Raw genomic sequence first — 16,637 nt, 5'->3', positions numbered from 1 at the left:
CCATGTGATTGTGTGTAGATGCTGGAATCAAGAAAGGGAGTGTGATCGAAGTTTGTATTGGGAAATCTTGGGGCCTGAAGTCCCCAACTTCGGCATGAATGGATCTGTGGTTCTTGGAGATGCTCCTGCCTTTATTCAGGTACTGGAGAAAGATGGTGAAATCTTATTGGAATAAAACTTGAGCTCAGCCAGTTCAGGTGCCTGCTCCTTTGGGCTTTGAAACAGCCTGGGTCCAATGTGGAGGTGAGTGAAGCACTGAAGCAGTCATGGGTTGCTTGGATCCAGTACCAGTTTTAGCGCTTCTACCCACCAGCACTTTGCAGGGACTTGATCTGTTGACTCTGATGCCGTAGAGGCGTAGACCGTTCATACTGCAGAGCATGCTGGGAAATCCTCTTGCTTTGCCATTTAGGGTAAGTAAGGTATGAAACACCTGTGCCTTTAGAGTTACAAAGGAAAAACTCTCACCACAAAGCAGAATAAAAGAATAAATTACAGTGAATCTTTTGTTTACCAGTCAGGGCCTGCTCAGATATTTCTTGCTACTTGTAAATCTCAACATGCCTGGCCCTATAGAGATTAGCATCTGTATTTATTTGAACATGGTGTTTCCCTGGCCTTATATTCTTTCAAAGGATGTGGTTTTGGCCATGCCATTGGGTGGATATGTTAAAATAAACCACAGTAAAGCATAGTTCAGATATCCATGTCTCCCTAAGGTGACAGGGAAGGGCAGAGTTCAGCTTGGTAAGAATCTCAGGTGGTATATCAGAATTGCTAACAACTGAGCTAGCTGTAAACTGGAAAGATTCCTTTGTTCAAATCCTGTCTCTGGTATAAACAAAGGCCGTAAGCAAGTCACAAGCTGGTTGAGAGATTAGCACTAAGCTCTATGTCTGTTCTTCCCCTCCAGTTTAAGCTGTAGATATAACAGTGGACCTGCTTTACAGGGATGTTGTGAAGATTGCAACAATATGTGAAGAACTTTGAATTATCTGAAAGAGTTATATGCAAAAGCATTTTAGTTTTTCTTAAGTATGTGCATTTCCTTTCTGTAGCTGCCTTGGTGGCCTTGATCAGGGCAGAAAGTTGGGGTATGTATTTTGTAAAGGAAATAAAATATTTTCCCAGGTAAGTAACACCTGACCAGATTGAGTATTTCAACAAGACACCATGGGCTCTGATGGGCATGAACCTGGATTAATCACTCTGCTTGTGTCTCTCCCTCCCACGTGTGCACATGGAAACTAAAGACAGAAGTCTTTAACTGGAGTTGGTTGGCCGTGCCACCCATAGGCAGAGACCTGGACTAGTTGTGATTCGTTTCCTTCCTAGCACTCTAGCTGTGACTGCATATATTTGGCTATAGCAGTCTGGATTGGTTTATCCAAACAACAAAATCCAATTGCAAATTATTGTTGCAGTGCAGTCAACGTGAGGATTTGGCACAAGATTCTAAGCCTCAGTCCCGCCTATGTTAGTCCAGGTGCCTACATTCCGATGTGAATCTCACTGGAGAGAACTGAACACTTGGTAGATTGTTAAAACAGCCATAGGACTGTTAAATTGTGTTATTAGAGTCCGCCTTTCTCACAATTACTCAAGGCGAATTACACACAGTGAGTTAGTACAATCAGCAAACAATGCAGTAGGACATTCAATAAACAATGCAATAGGATTAAGAAATCTGGAACCAACTAGAAATCTAAAACAGAACTGAAGCAAAGCATGGGAATTAACATTAAATGACATGGAACATTTATAGCATCAAGCTATATGCAGCAGTACAGACCAGAGTCCTTAGTAATTTACCCAAGTGCCTTTGTGAATCATTTAGTACGGTGCAGTTCTGCTGCTGGCATAGAAAAGCCCTCTTGAATAATTCAGTTGTGCGTAGTTTGTGGAAGTGGGAGCCTTCCTCATTTCCTCAGGCAGGTCCTTCCATACGGCAGGGGCCATAATGAACACCCATGAAGCTGCCTTTTACTGAATCGGACCCTTGGTCCATCAAAGTATTGTTTACACAGACTGGCAGCAGCTCTCCAGAGTCTCAGGCAGAGAAAGGTCTTTCACATCACCTACTGCCTGATCCTTTCAACCGAAGATGCCAGGGATGGAACCTGGAACCTTCTGCATGGTGAGCAGATGTTCTACAGCTGAGCCATGGCCCCTCTCTCAACAGAGAAGGTACATGTATGGGCAGTTATTGATTTTGCCCATTTGCAGGCTGGCACCTGCAGAAAGCCCTATCATGGTAGAGCACAGGGCAAGGAGCTGTCCTATAGATATGAGGGACTAAGGCCTTGAAAGGGGGTTGTATGTGGTTGGTTTGGTGTCTGAACAGGACCTGTGCTATTTGAGAGCATCAACATATATTGGCTACCATGGAGAAATGAGCCTTGTTTACACAGAAGTTGCCCCTACTAGGCTAACTGGGGCTTGCACATCACTGTTTGTAGCAGTACTGCTTCATTGCATGCTGTCTTTTTTTCCCACATTCTCTTCTATGTGGGTTCTCTTGTATTATCAGCAGTTAACTCCAGGCGTGATGCCAGGTTGGTGTTAGGGGTCAAACTGGAGCATTCCGACAAATCTAACCCCAGTTCCATGAGAGATGACCTAAAACTGGCTACATTCAAAGGGCTCCCAGCGTCTGAGTGAATTGTCCTAGGCTAGAAGAGGAGTCGGCAAGATTATGCATTATGCATTGCATCAAACAAAACCTCTAGACAGGCTTGTAGGTTTAATGCAACTAGGACTAAGTTGTCATGACCGTTAAAGGGGTTGCTCTTTTAAAAAGTTTTGTTTGTGTGTCTGCTTAATCATCATGCCTGCGGTGATCCATTACAAAATCTCTGCTAAAGGTTCTCTCCTCTGCCCTGCTCCCCAACCCCATCCCTTGGCGTTCCTTCCCACCCCCTGCCCTTAGGTACTGTTTTGAATTCAAGTACTTCATTTCCCATTGTGAAGCATTCTGCCTATTCTAGCTGCTGAGCGCCAAGCCTGGGACTAGGGTACCAACCATTCAATTGACATTTTAGCAATGCTTTTATCGCTGGCCTCAGCTACAGAAGCTAGCCAAAGTTGCAAGAAGTAGCAGTGATCTTGCAGACAGATTGCAAAGACTGAAGTTTGTGGCAGGGCAGGAGAGAAAAAATAAATCAACCAGCAACCTGGAATCAATTTATATTACAGGTAATACAAGAAACAAACACTGGCTAACAATGTTTAGTAAAACGTCTTAAAAGAATCATATAATCTTTTTGTACATTACAATATTACAAGAAAGATCCATTCAAAGAGCACCCGGATATAGGCTCATTTCATTAAAAAACAGACTTCCTCAGGAGTATTCCCTCCTATTTCCTTCAGGGTTATCAGCCTCTTGTTACAATTGAGTGTTAATGCTCTCTGCAACATCTTTATTTTCTTCAAGGTCTCTCATCCTGGAATAAACCATGGTAATTACAACAAAATACAACACAAAGCTGAATGGAAGTGGATAAATTAAAACCGCCATAGTGTAGTGCCTCTTCGATTAAGACCAACCAAAACATTACAGGAACGAATTCATCAAAAAGCAATGTGTGAGGCCTTTGAAAGTCTCTAGAATTTCTTGGCCCTTATCTGGCTGGCCTAAGGTAGTCTGATCCCACCAGGTCTCAGAAGCTAAGCAGAGTCAGCCATGGTTAGTAATTGGATGGGAGACCACCAAGAAAGTCCAGGGTTGTTGTGCAGAGCCAGGCAATGGCAAACCACCTCTGAAGGTCTCTTGCCTGGTAAACTCCATGGGGTTGCCAAAGTCAATGTCAAAAACAAAACCACCCGACACTAGGCGATACGTATATTAAATTATGAATCCCATGTTGCAGTGTTTCTAACCCACAAAGTCCATACAAAGACCCCAGGTTTTTATTACTCAGTGTCAATTTTTTCAATCTTATGCAGTGGCGTGAGCTATAACAAAGCACATACTACAATACTACATGTTAAATAATTTCATTGATATAGTATGAATAAATTCCTTGCAAGAATAATTAATTATATTTTATATTTTACAGGCTGACTTTCAATCAAGTTTATTTGGACACCAAGGAAATAATTCCTGTTGTGATTCTGAATTCCCCTCTAAAATAATAATTAATAATAAATAATTATATATCATCACCAAACTTATTGTGAATGAATTCATTATGAGTATAATTAAAATTTTATAGCTTTCTAGTTTAGCATACCAAAGGAATGCATGCCATCCTAAATTCAAGTCTAAACCTTCTAGTAACAGTAATCTTTTATTTCGTAACAAAATCCAGTCTTTTAACCAAACCAAGGCTGATGCCCTATAATATGTTTGCCAGTCCCAAGAGGGCCAAACTTCCCCTTTCTTTGGAATCTTGTAGCACTTTAAATTTTATTCTGGGCTTCTTGTTTTGCCAGATAAATTTAGACACCAGTCTGTTCAGCTCTTGAAAGAAGATCTTAGAAAGTGTAATTAGAATCATTTGAAATTTTAAAAAGTATTCTTGGTAGAATATTCATTTTGATTGTTACTATTCTTCCTAATAAATAAATTTGTAAGTCTTTCCACTTCTCTAAATCACCTTTTATTTCTTTCAACAGTTTATCATAGTTTTCTGTCTTTAGCGTTTGACATTTTGCAGAGATTTGAATGCCCAGATATTTTACTTTTGTCTCCCATTTAAATCCTAATTTCTCTTCAAGTTCTTTTATCTGCCCTTCTGTCATAGTTATGAACTTTAGTTTTTGATAGTTTATCTTTAAACTAGCCACATCTCCAAACTTTTTTTAAAAAAATTATTCCACAGTTATCACAAGATAATGTGTCTTCTAGCACCAGTGCTAAATCATCCGCAAAAGCCAATAGTTTATAACTTTCACCTCTAATTTCTAATCCTTTGATTGTTGTCTCTTTTCTGATCTGAATATTTAGTAGTTCTAATACTAAAATAAATAGTAAAGGAGATAAAGGACAACCTTGTCCTTGTACCTTTTCTCAGTCTTGATGGGATCAGATAAGTCGCCATTCACAATAACTCTTGCCTTTTGTTCCATATATATTGCTCGAATTGTCTAATAAAAGTTTCCCCACACTTTATTACTCCTAGTTGACGTAGCATAAATTCCCAATTCATATTATCAAAAGCCTTCTCCGCATCCAAAAAAAATTATTGACTTTTGTTTATCCGGATGTTCTTGGTAATATTCCAAAATATTCAAAATTATTCTTACATTTCTCATCCGCCTTCTCAGTAGAAAGCCAGATTGATCTTGAAGTATCGCTTCTTGTAAGACTTTTTTCATATGTTGGGCTAAAATTGTTGCAAAAAGTTTGTGGTCCACGTTCAACAAAGAAATAGGCTGATAATTTTTCATCTCTCTTAAATCGCTCCTTCTTTAGGAATTAGGGAGATAGTTGCCTCTCGCCATGTATCTGCCACTTCCCCCTTTCACTTATACACTCCAACAGTTGCTTATAAGGCAGTAGCAATACTTCCTCAATTTCTTATAAAATTCCACCGGAATCCCATCTGGGCCTGGCGTCTTCCCATTCTTTTGCGTCTCTATTGCACTCCCTATTTCCTATATTGTTATAGTATCATTTAAAATGTTTTTTTGTTCTTCAGTAAGTGGGGTCACATCTTGTTTCAGGTATTTTTCTTGTAGAGGTTCTGGAACGTCTTTTCTTTTATACTGATTTTTATAAGATGTTGTAATAATATTCTTAATGTCATGTCTATTATAGCATTCCTTATCTTTGGTGTTTTTCAATGACTGTATCAATTTTTTTTCTCTTTCCTTTAGAAGTTTATGGGCCAACCATCTCCCAAGCACTAATGTAGTATTCCAAAGTGAAATACCAATTGTCTTGAGCAAGGTTGCTGACAGGAGAAATAGATGTCCTGTCTCTTTAACATTAGTGCTTGGATAACGTGGGGTGAGTGTAAATTTTGAGGTTTTTCCCTAGTAGTAATTAAATGTTTAGTAGTAATTAAATAAATTTGGTGATGATATATAATATTTATTAGCGTCCAAATATTTATTATTAGAAGGAAAAATAAGGAAATTCAGGATCATAACAGGAGTTATTTCTTTGATGTCCAAATACACTTGATTGAAGGTCAGCCTGTAATAAAAACCCGGGGTCTTTTTATGGACTACTTGGGCTAGAAACATTACAGTGCAGGACTCATAATTTTATTTATTTATTATTACTTTATTTATTACATTTGATTTATATCCCGCCCTCTCCGCAAGCGGACTCAGGGCGGCTCACAGTATCTACACAATTAAACCAGTACAATATATAAAACCATAATTTAACATTTTCAGTTTAAAAAACATATTACAATTAAAATTATTAAAACCATTTTAAAGTGCTGAATCCCTACATTATAGCGGCATTAGAATTCCAAACAGTGATCACTGGCGTTCTGTGTAATTTAATGTACATTTTGCCTAGTGTCGGGTGGTTTTGTTTTTGACATTGTGTAGACCGTCACTCTATAATATTGTATTGTTGCCATAAGTCAGCCATAACTTGATTCCTCGCCCCCCCAAAAAACCTTCTTGGGATGCATCTTAAGTAAGGCCTATTGTATTCAATGAGGCTTACTCCCAGGAAAGTGCCCTGAGGGTTGCAGCACTTTGTCCAGCTGAAAACAAAAGCCATCTAATGCCCTTTTAAAATTAGGATGACAGAGTGTGCAACGTACGCTGTTCTGTTTTACTTTGGCTGTTCTTGAAGGTATTCCGTCTCTTTTGTTCTGGGATTTCATGATGGACCTTTGTGTGTCTCATCTTTTTTCATCATGCTGTGCAGAGAAGAAGGAAGAGGGGGAGAAAACCAGCTGGTCAGAGTCATGATAGTCTTCGTTTGTCTGGTTAAAACAGAAGACCAGCTGTGCTACAGACAAAATTGGATTAGATGGTTCTGGGTACAAATCTGAAACTGGCCGGTAAAGCTTTGCAGCATTATCACCTGCAGATTGCTATTGACAGAGCTTCAGTGCTGAAAATGTGACATCTGAAAAAACAGAAAGCAATCCAAGTAACAGCTTTCACATGGATCAACCAAATGACCTGTGTGAAGACACAGGGTCTCCAGATTTCTTTAAGCTGGAGGGAAGGAAGGAAAGCAAAATGCTTCAGGAGATGGTTTTGCCCTAGTCCATTCTAGTTGCCCCAATCTGGATGTCTCGGGCCCAATCATGTCAGTTCTCAGAAGCTAAATAAGGTCAGCCCTGACTAGCATTTGGGTGGGAGACCACCAAGGATGTCCAGGGTCACTATACAGAGGCAGGCAATGGCAAAAACCATCTCTGTTCATATCTTGCCTTGAAAACGCTACAGGGCTGGCCATGAGTCAGCTGCAACTTGACAGCACCATTCTGGTTAGATGCTCATGAATGTAAGCGCCTGGGGAACTGATGTTTGCTCCAATCTAGGAATCCTTAGTTGAACTCCATTCAAGAAGAGAGGGGAATACAAAGGCATTAGAAGCAAGCTGTGTTTGTGCAACGCAATGGCCCACTGTACATATGAACATATGAAGCTGCCTTATACTGAATCAGACTCGGTCCATCAAAGTCAGTATTGTCTACTCAGACTGGCAGCAGCTCTCCAGGGTCTCAAACTGAGGTTTTTCATGCCTATTTGCCTGGTCCCTTTTTAGGTGGAGATGCCAGGGACTGAACCTGGGACCTTCTGCTTACTAAGCAGATGCTCTACCATTGAGCCACCGTCCCTCCCATATAGCTTAGCCACGTGTCTGAATGGAGCCACATAAGACAGTCACAGTTAATGGTGGGTCATAAGATCATGCACTCCTTCCCAAGAGCAAATACCTCTCTCTCCCTTCCCCCACTCCTTCAGCCAAGGTTATTTCTTCAGCATCTAACCTAAGCAGAGCTGCAAGCTAGGGAGGAGCCCTAGTTAAGCAGAAAGCCTTGTTTATAGCACGTGTTGTTGCTTGAGGTCAGCAGGGGGAAAGTCATGCCAGATAGGGGAAGGAGCACGCCATCCCAGTGCCCACTTCCGATCTCTCAAGAGACTCTGTTATGTCTGTGCAGGCTGCTGTAGAAGTTTCACAAGACATTCGGAAAGAGGTCCCAATGAGGTATTTTATTCCTGTTTCTTGGATCCAGTTGCACACTTGCACACAAAATGATACTTATACCTTGTGTAAAGAAATGCATTTTTTTCTTTGGAGGTGTGAAATGAGCCAAGCCTCCACTCTGAGTTTTAAAAAAAAATTTCTCTCGGGGCAGAGAACAGGCAGGAAGTATCGGGGAAGTAAGTTCAACTACTTTGCTAACTTAGGTCACCTTCATACAAACACTAATAGGTCTAGCTAGAGACAATAGGAGGGCTCATTCATTCCCCCCAACTTCAGGCAGGGAACAGAGAGTTGGAGTTGTTAAATGCTAGAGAGTCATCAGGAAAAGCTTCCTGCTAGGTCAGTGGGAGAGGAAAAGAGGTGATAAAACTCAGGGAAGCAAGGAGCAAGCCCTCTTTCTCTTGGGTGCTGAATCCATCAGAACAGACGGAACTCTTAGCTGAGTTCTGGAGGAGGTAGCCATTTTGACCATGTGCTTGTCTAAAGACTTGAAGGAAACTTCAAGGTAATGGGAATTCTTTTCTTGTGTATTAGGAAGAACTTTCTGACAGTGAGAGTGGTTCAGCTTCAGTGGAACAGGCTTCTTCAGGAGGTGGTGGACTCTCCTTCCTTGGAGATTATTAAACAGAGAATAGAGGGCCATCTGACAGCAATGCTGATTCTGTGAAGTTAGGCCGATCATGAGGAGGAGGGCAGGAAGGGTTGCTGCATCAGTGCTTAGTTCTCGACCTCTTCTTACACACCCAGGAAAATGCTGTTCACCACTTTGGGGTCAGGCAGCATAGAATCATAGAGTTGGAAGGGACCTCCAGGGTCATCTAGTCCAACCCCCTGCACAATGCAGGAAACTCACAAATACCTCCCCCCAAATTCACAGAATCTTCATTGCTGTCAGATGGCCATCTAGCCTCTGTTTAAAAACCTCCAAGGAAGGCGAGCCCACCACCTCCCGAGGAAGCCTGTTCCACTGAGGAATCGCTCTAAACTCAGGAAGTTCTTCCTAATGTTGAGCCGGAAACTCTTTTGATTTAATTTCAGCCCATTGGTTCTGGTCTTATCTTCTGGGGCCACAGAAAACAATTCTACACCCTCCTCTATATTTCAGCCCTTCAAGTATTTGAAGATGGTGATGATATCACCTCTCAGTCGCCTCCTCTCCAGTCTAAACATACCCAACTCCTTCAACCTTTCTTCATAGGACTTGGTCTCGAGACCCCTAACCATCTTCATCACCCTTCTCTGGACCTGATTCATCTTGTCTATATCCTTCTTAAAATGTGGTGGCCAAAACTGAACATAATACTCCAGGTGAGGTCTTACCAGAGCAGAGTAAAGCAATACCATCACTTCACGTGATCTGGACACTATACTTCTGTTGATACAGCCCAAAATTGCATTTGCCTTTTTAGCTACCACATCACACTGTTGACTCATGTTCAGCGTATAGTCCACTAAGACCGTTAGATCCTTTTCGCATGTACTACTGCTAAGACAAGTCTCCTCCATCCTATACCATGCATTGGATTTTTCCTACTGAAATGCAGAACTTTACATTTATCCCTGTTAAAATTCATTTTATTTGTTTTAGCCCAGTTTTACAGCCTGTCAAGGTCATCCTGTATCCTGTTTCTGTCTTCTACTGAAATTTTTCTTCAGGGTAGTTTGGCCAGGGATCCTGGAGGGGTTTTTGGTTGGGGGGTTTTTTCCCCATCTTCTGGGTCTCACTGGAGATGTGGGGGCAGTGTATTTGTGAATTTCCTGCATTGTGCAGGGGGTTGGACTCGATGACCTTGGATGTCTCTTCCAACTGTATGATCTTGTAATTCCTGCAAAAGGTCAGATAGTGGTGGCAGGTTACTGGACAGAGAGAAAAGTCTCTCCAGGTGTTGGGAAAACCTTGGAGGACAGGGTGGAATAGGACCTGCAGGTCTGGGTAGGCCTGTTCTGTCACACCTTGAATAAAAGTTCGTTGGTCTTAAAGGTGCTACCTTTGTTCTGCTGCTTCAGACCAACACAGCTATCCACCTAAATCTAGAAATAACAGAAAAAACTACCTGCATCAAACAGATCCTCTCCAAAGAAGGGCCATTGCTGCAGTGATCAGTAAAGAAGTAATATTTGGAAAGGTGGTTAATTATGTTGCAGTTACGTTATTGCATGCGTTTCCCTAGAGTGCTTTTCAGCTTATGTGATGAGTCTTGAAACCAAAATAGATGCAACTAAGATGACAGATTTCCCTTTTTCGGTAAAAGATAAATTGCTTGTGTCTACAGCTCTGACTTGGATTGGGGCTGCGTGCCTAGGGGATTGAACCTGTGTACCATTGCTTTGTTATCTGCTCTGATTATAGAGAAGCATTGAATAAATTACAGGGGTGGCCAACAGTAGCTCTCCAGATGGTTTTTTTTGCCTACAACTCCCATCAGCCCCAGCCATTGGCCATGCTGGCTGGGGCTGATGGGAGTTGTAGGCAAAAAACATCTGGAGAGCTACCGTTGGCCACCCCTGGAATAAAACATACACAGCAAAGAGATTCAGCTTGGCTTGTAGACTTTTTTCCTCCTATGGTTCTGTATTTATTTACATTATCTATAGTCTGCCCTTCTCACTGGGGTTCCAGGTGGATTTCACAGGGTCAGTCAATACAATCAACGTGTTGGGACAGAAAGTGATTAAAATGTGGAATCCACTGCCAGAGAAATACACAGCATTAAAAGGAGATTAGATAGATTCATGGAGAATGAGTCTATAAGTGACTACTAGCCAAGATGAATGAGGGGAACCTCCACATTCAGAAACACTCAGCCTCTGAATCCTAGAGCCTGAAGGCCACATCAGGAGAAGGTCTCAACCTCTACGTCTATGCCATGGTGTTGGTCCTCCAGAGAACTAGTTGGGATACTGGACTAGATGGACCATTGGTCTGATCCAGTAGGGCTCAAGTTCTTATGACATTTAATAAACATTGAAATAGGATTTGGGTTGTAGAACCAACCAATAGTTAAAAAAAAACAAAAACAAAGCATAAGTGTTAACATGATACATTAAACGATGCAAAATTAACAATAGGATCCAACCCATAGCAAACCGTACACAGTAGTACAGACCACAGCCTCCAATAATTTATCCAAGTGATTTCTCTTGACAATTAGAGGAACACCCTGCATTGCATATTCTAATAACAGATCTAATGTTTATATGGGATTTCTTTCCCCCTTCCATCTTTTGAATCTTTTTATCTCCTAGTGCAACCTGGCTCATTACCTGGGACTGGGTCATCACTTGAGAATTCTGAACTTCATCATTGGTACATTTGACAAGCTGAATCCTCAGCAGGCGGAACGGGTGAAGATCACAGATACTCAGTTCGATGGCGTGGAGGTCAGGGTGTACGAACCTCTTGGAAAGGCAGAGAAGACTCTCAGGCGCAGTGTGGTTTACATCCATGGAGGAGGCTGGGCCTTGTCCAGCACAAGTATGTGTTCGCTGTTCTCTTTTTGAAAACCTTATTTTGCTCGTATTTTGTGGTATTTGTCTAGGATTGCCAGCTCTGGGTTGAGAAGTACCTTGGAGATTTAGGGAGGAGAGGGACTTCAGCAGAGTACAGTACCATATGGGAAGGGACGGTGGCTCAGTGGTAAAGCATCTGCTTGGTAAGCAGAAGGTCCCAGGTTCAATCCCCAGCATCTCCAACTAAAAAGGGTCCAGGCAAGTAGGCATGAAAAATCTCAGCTTGAGACCCTGGAAAGCTGCTGCCAGTCTGAGTAGACAAGACTGACTTTGATGGACTGAGGGTCTGATTCAGTATAAGGCAGCTTCATTTGTTCATATGTTCACTTAGGCAGGTTACAGGTCCTGTTGAGCAGAGGTACCGTAGAACTTCTCTGCTGAGTTTTAGATTCTCAAATATGTGAGGGCTGTGTGGCATGAATTCGGGGATAGAGAAGAGGCTTCTTTAAACAATGAGTGATTAAAATGTGATTAAAATGTGGAATTTACTGCCAGAGGATGCTGTGATGGCCACAGGCATAGACAGCTTTAAAAGTGGATTGGACAGATTCATGGAGGATAAGTCTGTCAGAGGCAACATCATGAGAAAGCCTTGTTATTGGGCCTCCAGAGAAACTGGTTGGCCAGTGTGTGAGACAAGATGCTGGACTAGATGGGCCACTTGTCTCATCCAGCAGGGCTCTTCCTGCATTCTTATGGCTTGAACCTCCCCACCACCACCGCCGCCAACTGTATGCATCATGCATCTTTAAAACATGCTGACTTCTTTCTCACCATACTTGGTGTCATGGTTTCCCCTCACCCCAAGCCAGGAATGAGAAGAAACCTTGGGTCAAAGAGCAAGGCAAAACAAATGATCAAACTACTGGAGGGAGAATAGCTGTAACTCCAGCCTAAAGTGGTATCTGCCACCAGACTCTTCTTTACTATTCCCCACCCCACCCCACCCCCGGCATCAGAGTGAGGAGACAAGCCTCTGAAAGGTCAGCCCTGCAAGGTGGACTTGCAGTCTGAGTCTCCAAACTAAAATGTTGCCAGTAGGCAGTCAAGTGCAAAAATTCTGGATTTAGTTTTTGAGGCTACAGGAGACGAAAACCACATACCAGGTCAAAAATACAATTGTTTTATTTAAAGTGCAAAGATATTGCCCGACTTGTGAAGGATAAAGCAAAAAATCTAGGGATAACTAATGTAGCTAAAACAATATTCAGTAGTTAACAGCATAGTTCACAAAGTTTCAGCATCAACCTCTGGTTCCCAGACACACGTCAGGGCTTCAGTCCATTTCAGGAACAGTGATCAAGATGGCTTCCAAGCTGAGCTGAGCTGGGCTACCACTGACTTGATGTTTGCCAAGTAATCACCAAGCTAGCAGGCAAGGCAAAAGGCTGACTAACTTATAGAAAGGATTCTGATGGGCCTTGGGCCCGCGAGAGCCAATCAAAATCCAAAGGTGATGTATTCTTTTTTCCTTGTCACTGAGACATGTCACTGCCTTACTGCAGATCAGCTGTCCTGTTCCAAGTACAAGGTCATCCCTTCAGACCATTGGAATTTGCCAATTAAGAGGCCTAGTCAAAGCTGGTACCCTCCCCCGGCCAAGTGCAAGCTTTTAGCTTGAAGGTCACACTCTTGTTCTAACAGTCTCTGTAAGAAAGCATTTTGTAGGCCTCAGCCTGAACCAACATCTTACAGCGAGCAAGACTTGCAGTGAACCATAATTCTTTATGCTTGGGTCTTGTAATTCCAGGAGGAAGCTTCTATAACAATCTCTGCTCGATCGTGGCTGAATCTCTGGATGCTGTGGTTGTCTCCATTGAGTGAGTAGATTGTGAGCAATAAGAATGCGAAAGTAAGCAATGTGCCGGTTTGGTTTTGTTTTCTTCATTGTTGAACAGCTTTGTGGTTAGGAGGTACGCGATAACAGTGTTCCTAAATATGAATGACTTAAAGTAGTGGAACATTTACACATGTTTTCATTGTCTTTAAGGGGGAGGGAGGAATTGCCCATATGGCGGTAGCATTCCCATAAATGAGAGCCATAGAAGAGGGCCGGTGGGATGTAGTGATGAAGAGTATTGGGCTAGTATCTTGGAGACCCAGATTCGAGTATGCTTCGTGCCATGGAAGCTCAGTGCATGACCTTGTCGAGTCACACAGTCTTTCAGCTTAACCTACCTCACAGGGTTGTTGCGAGGATAAAATGGAGGAGATGAAAATGATGTTAAGACACCTTGAGTCCTCTTTGGGAAGAAACAGGTACAAAGGAAGTAAAGGAAGAAATATTGAAATGTTGACGAAAGATGCACACTATTTTACCACAAGGACCTCTAGATTGCCAATTTTAAAACTGTGGATGACAAGACTCATCTTTTTTAGGTATAGGAGTGCATATGCAATAATCATAGAATCATAGAGTTGGAAGGTACCCCCCCAGGGTCATCTAGTCCCACCCCCCTCATAATACAGGGACTTCACAAATACCTCCTGCTAAGTTCACAGGATCAGCATTGCTGTCAGATGGCCATCTGGCCTTTGTTTAAAAACTCCAAGGAATGAAAGCCCACCACCTCCCAAGGAAGCCTGTTCCACTGAGGAACCACTCTAACTATCAGGAAGTTTTTCTTAATATTGAGCTGGAAACTCTTCTGATTTAATTTCAACCCGTTGGTTCTGGTCCTACCTTCTGGGACCACAGAAAACAATTCCACACGCTCCTCTATATGACAGCCCTTCAAGTACTTGAAGATAGTGATCATATCAATGAGTACCTGCATTGCATGTCTATGAGATTCCTGATCCAGTGTTCAGCTAACAGGTCTCTAGTGGTAGGCACTAGAGGAGAAACCCCTCCCTGAGATCTGTGGAGTAGTTGCCGGTTAGAATGGAATAATGAAGTAGATGGACCAATTGATGTAAGGCAGTTTCCTGTGTCAGCCTGGGAGGTGATGTGCAGGACCAGAACAACAGCATCTGTCTATAGTGATGGTCAGGGGTGGAATTCTAGCAGGAGCTCCTTTGCATATTAGGTCACACACCTCTGATGTAACCAATCCTCCAAGAGCTTACAAGGCTCTTTTTTTTTTAAGCTCTCGGAGGATTGGCTAAATCAGGGAGGTGTGGCCTAACGTGCATAGGAGCTCCTGCTAGAATTCCACCCCTGGTGATGCGGTGATGGTGGAGAGTGCTGTCAAGTCACAGCTGACTTGGTAAGAGACTTTCAGAGGTGGTTTGCCATTGCCTACCTCCGTGTCATGACCCTGACATTCCTTGGAGATCTCCCATCCTAATACTAACCAGGGCCAACCCTGTTCATCTTCTGAGATCTGACAAGATCGGAATAGGCTGGGCCATCCAGGCTGTGGCTGCATCTAGATCTACAGCAATGCTCCATCTTTCAGAGATATTTTTTTTCCTATCACAGAATCTGTTTTAGCTTTTAGATGAATAGACATGAGAAGCTGCATGTTTCAGACGCTAGGGAATTGTGCTTTTAAATATATGTGTGTGCACACGCGCGCACTGCAAAGTTGGTAAATGGTTATACATACATAAGGCTGCTTCTGCAGAGAGATTTTTTTCCCCTGCTAGGAAACCTGGAAGTCTCAGCAGTAAAAGGCAACATCCAGATGGCGTCATGACTTCCAGATGGGCACAACTCTTTTGGGTCCTGCTTTGTTTCTCCTCCTCTTTATAACTCTGGGGAAAATTAAAAGATCAGAAGTACAAGGAAACTGCAGGGTGGCTGTGGGGGAAGCATAAGAACATCAGAAGAGCCCTGGATCAAACCAGTGGTCCATCTAGTCCTACACCCTGCCTCACACTGTGGCCAACCAGTTCCCCTGGAGGACCGACAACAGGGCAGAGAGGCTGAGGCCTTCCCCTGGTGTTGCTTTCCTGGCTTTGGAATTCAGACAACTAGTTCCCCACAGGTTCCCCACAGGCGCCTCAGCTGGTAGCCGTTGAGAGACTTACCCTCCATGAATCTATCAAATCGCATTTCTACAGCTGTGGCCATCACTACATCCTCTGGCAGCAAATTCCACATTTTAATCACTCTCTGTGTACAGTAATATTTCCCTTCGTCTGTCCTGAACTTACTGTGCATTAGGTTCATTGGATAAGGAGAAAAATTTCCCTTTGTCAGCTCTCTCCACATTGTGCTAAGGTCCACACTCCTGCCCCCATTTTCCCCCAGCCCTTTAAAGGCCTTTTTGAAAGTTCCTGTACCCAGCCATGGGAAAAAGGGGAAACCTTTTAAGGGGGGTGGGTTGCAGGTTTCCAGGAGTCTCATACTGTGTGTAAATGCAACAAAAGGGGAGGGGGGCTTGCAATGGCAGTCCAAGCAGTGTAGGAGTAGAGCACACAGACCACTCTTGGATGGGGGAAAAACCTGTCATGGCGGAGGGTGTTGCCATTCGTCGCTCCATCTCTTTGATCAATGAGAATATTTGCAGCGTTGGGAAATTAACGCTCTTATATTTTTAAATCCCGCAAATATGCCAGATAATACAGTTTTATATGCTGTTATTAACTGTGCATGATGAGCACATGAATCTGCCTGTACTGAAACAGACCTTTGCTCAATCGAGGCAGGTATCCTTTGCTCGGACTGGCAGTGGCTTGTGCACATCAACTACTTTGTAATTATTTTAGCTGGAGATGCTGGGGATTGAACCTGGGACCTTCTGCATGCCAAGAAGAAGAAAGCAGATCTATACCCCACCTCTCTCTCTGAATCAGAGTCTCAGAGCGGTTTACAATCTCCTTTATCGCCTTCCCCCACAACAGACACCCAGTGAGGTGGGTGGGGCTGAGAGAGCTCTCCCAGAAGCTGCCCTTTCAAGGACCTCCTACGAGAGCTATGGCTAACCCAAGGCCATTCCAGCAGCTGCAAGTGGAGGAGTGAGGAATCAAATCCAGTTCTCCCAGATGAGAGTCCGTCCAGTTAACCACTACACCAAACTGGCCAGCTGCTCTATCATTGATT

General features: G+C 42.9%; 1 protein-coding gene across 1 annotated transcript in view; it reads left to right on the top strand.

Annotated features, from left to right (window-relative positions):
* Positions 1-16,637, top strand: part of NCEH1 (neutral cholesterol ester hydrolase 1) — a 39,870-nt gene that overhangs the window by 14,478 nt on the left and 8,755 nt on the right. Inside the window, exons 2-3 of the mRNA XM_060242520.1 lie at positions 11,384-11,612; positions 13,398-13,467. Of these exons, the coding sequence (XP_060098503.1) occupies positions 11,384-11,612; positions 13,398-13,467 (299 nt within the window). The remainder of the gene's footprint in view (positions 1-11,383; positions 11,613-13,397; positions 13,468-16,637) is intronic.

Source organism: Heteronotia binoei, chromosome 6 (assembly GCF_032191835.1).
Source record: "Heteronotia binoei isolate CCM8104 ecotype False Entrance Well chromosome 6, APGP_CSIRO_Hbin_v1, whole genome shotgun sequence".
Lineage (NCBI taxonomy): Eukaryota > Metazoa > Chordata > Lepidosauria > Squamata > Gekkonidae > Heteronotia > Heteronotia binoei.
The sequence above is the reverse complement of the archived record's forward strand: the minus strand, read 5'-3'. Positions and strand labels throughout refer to the sequence as shown.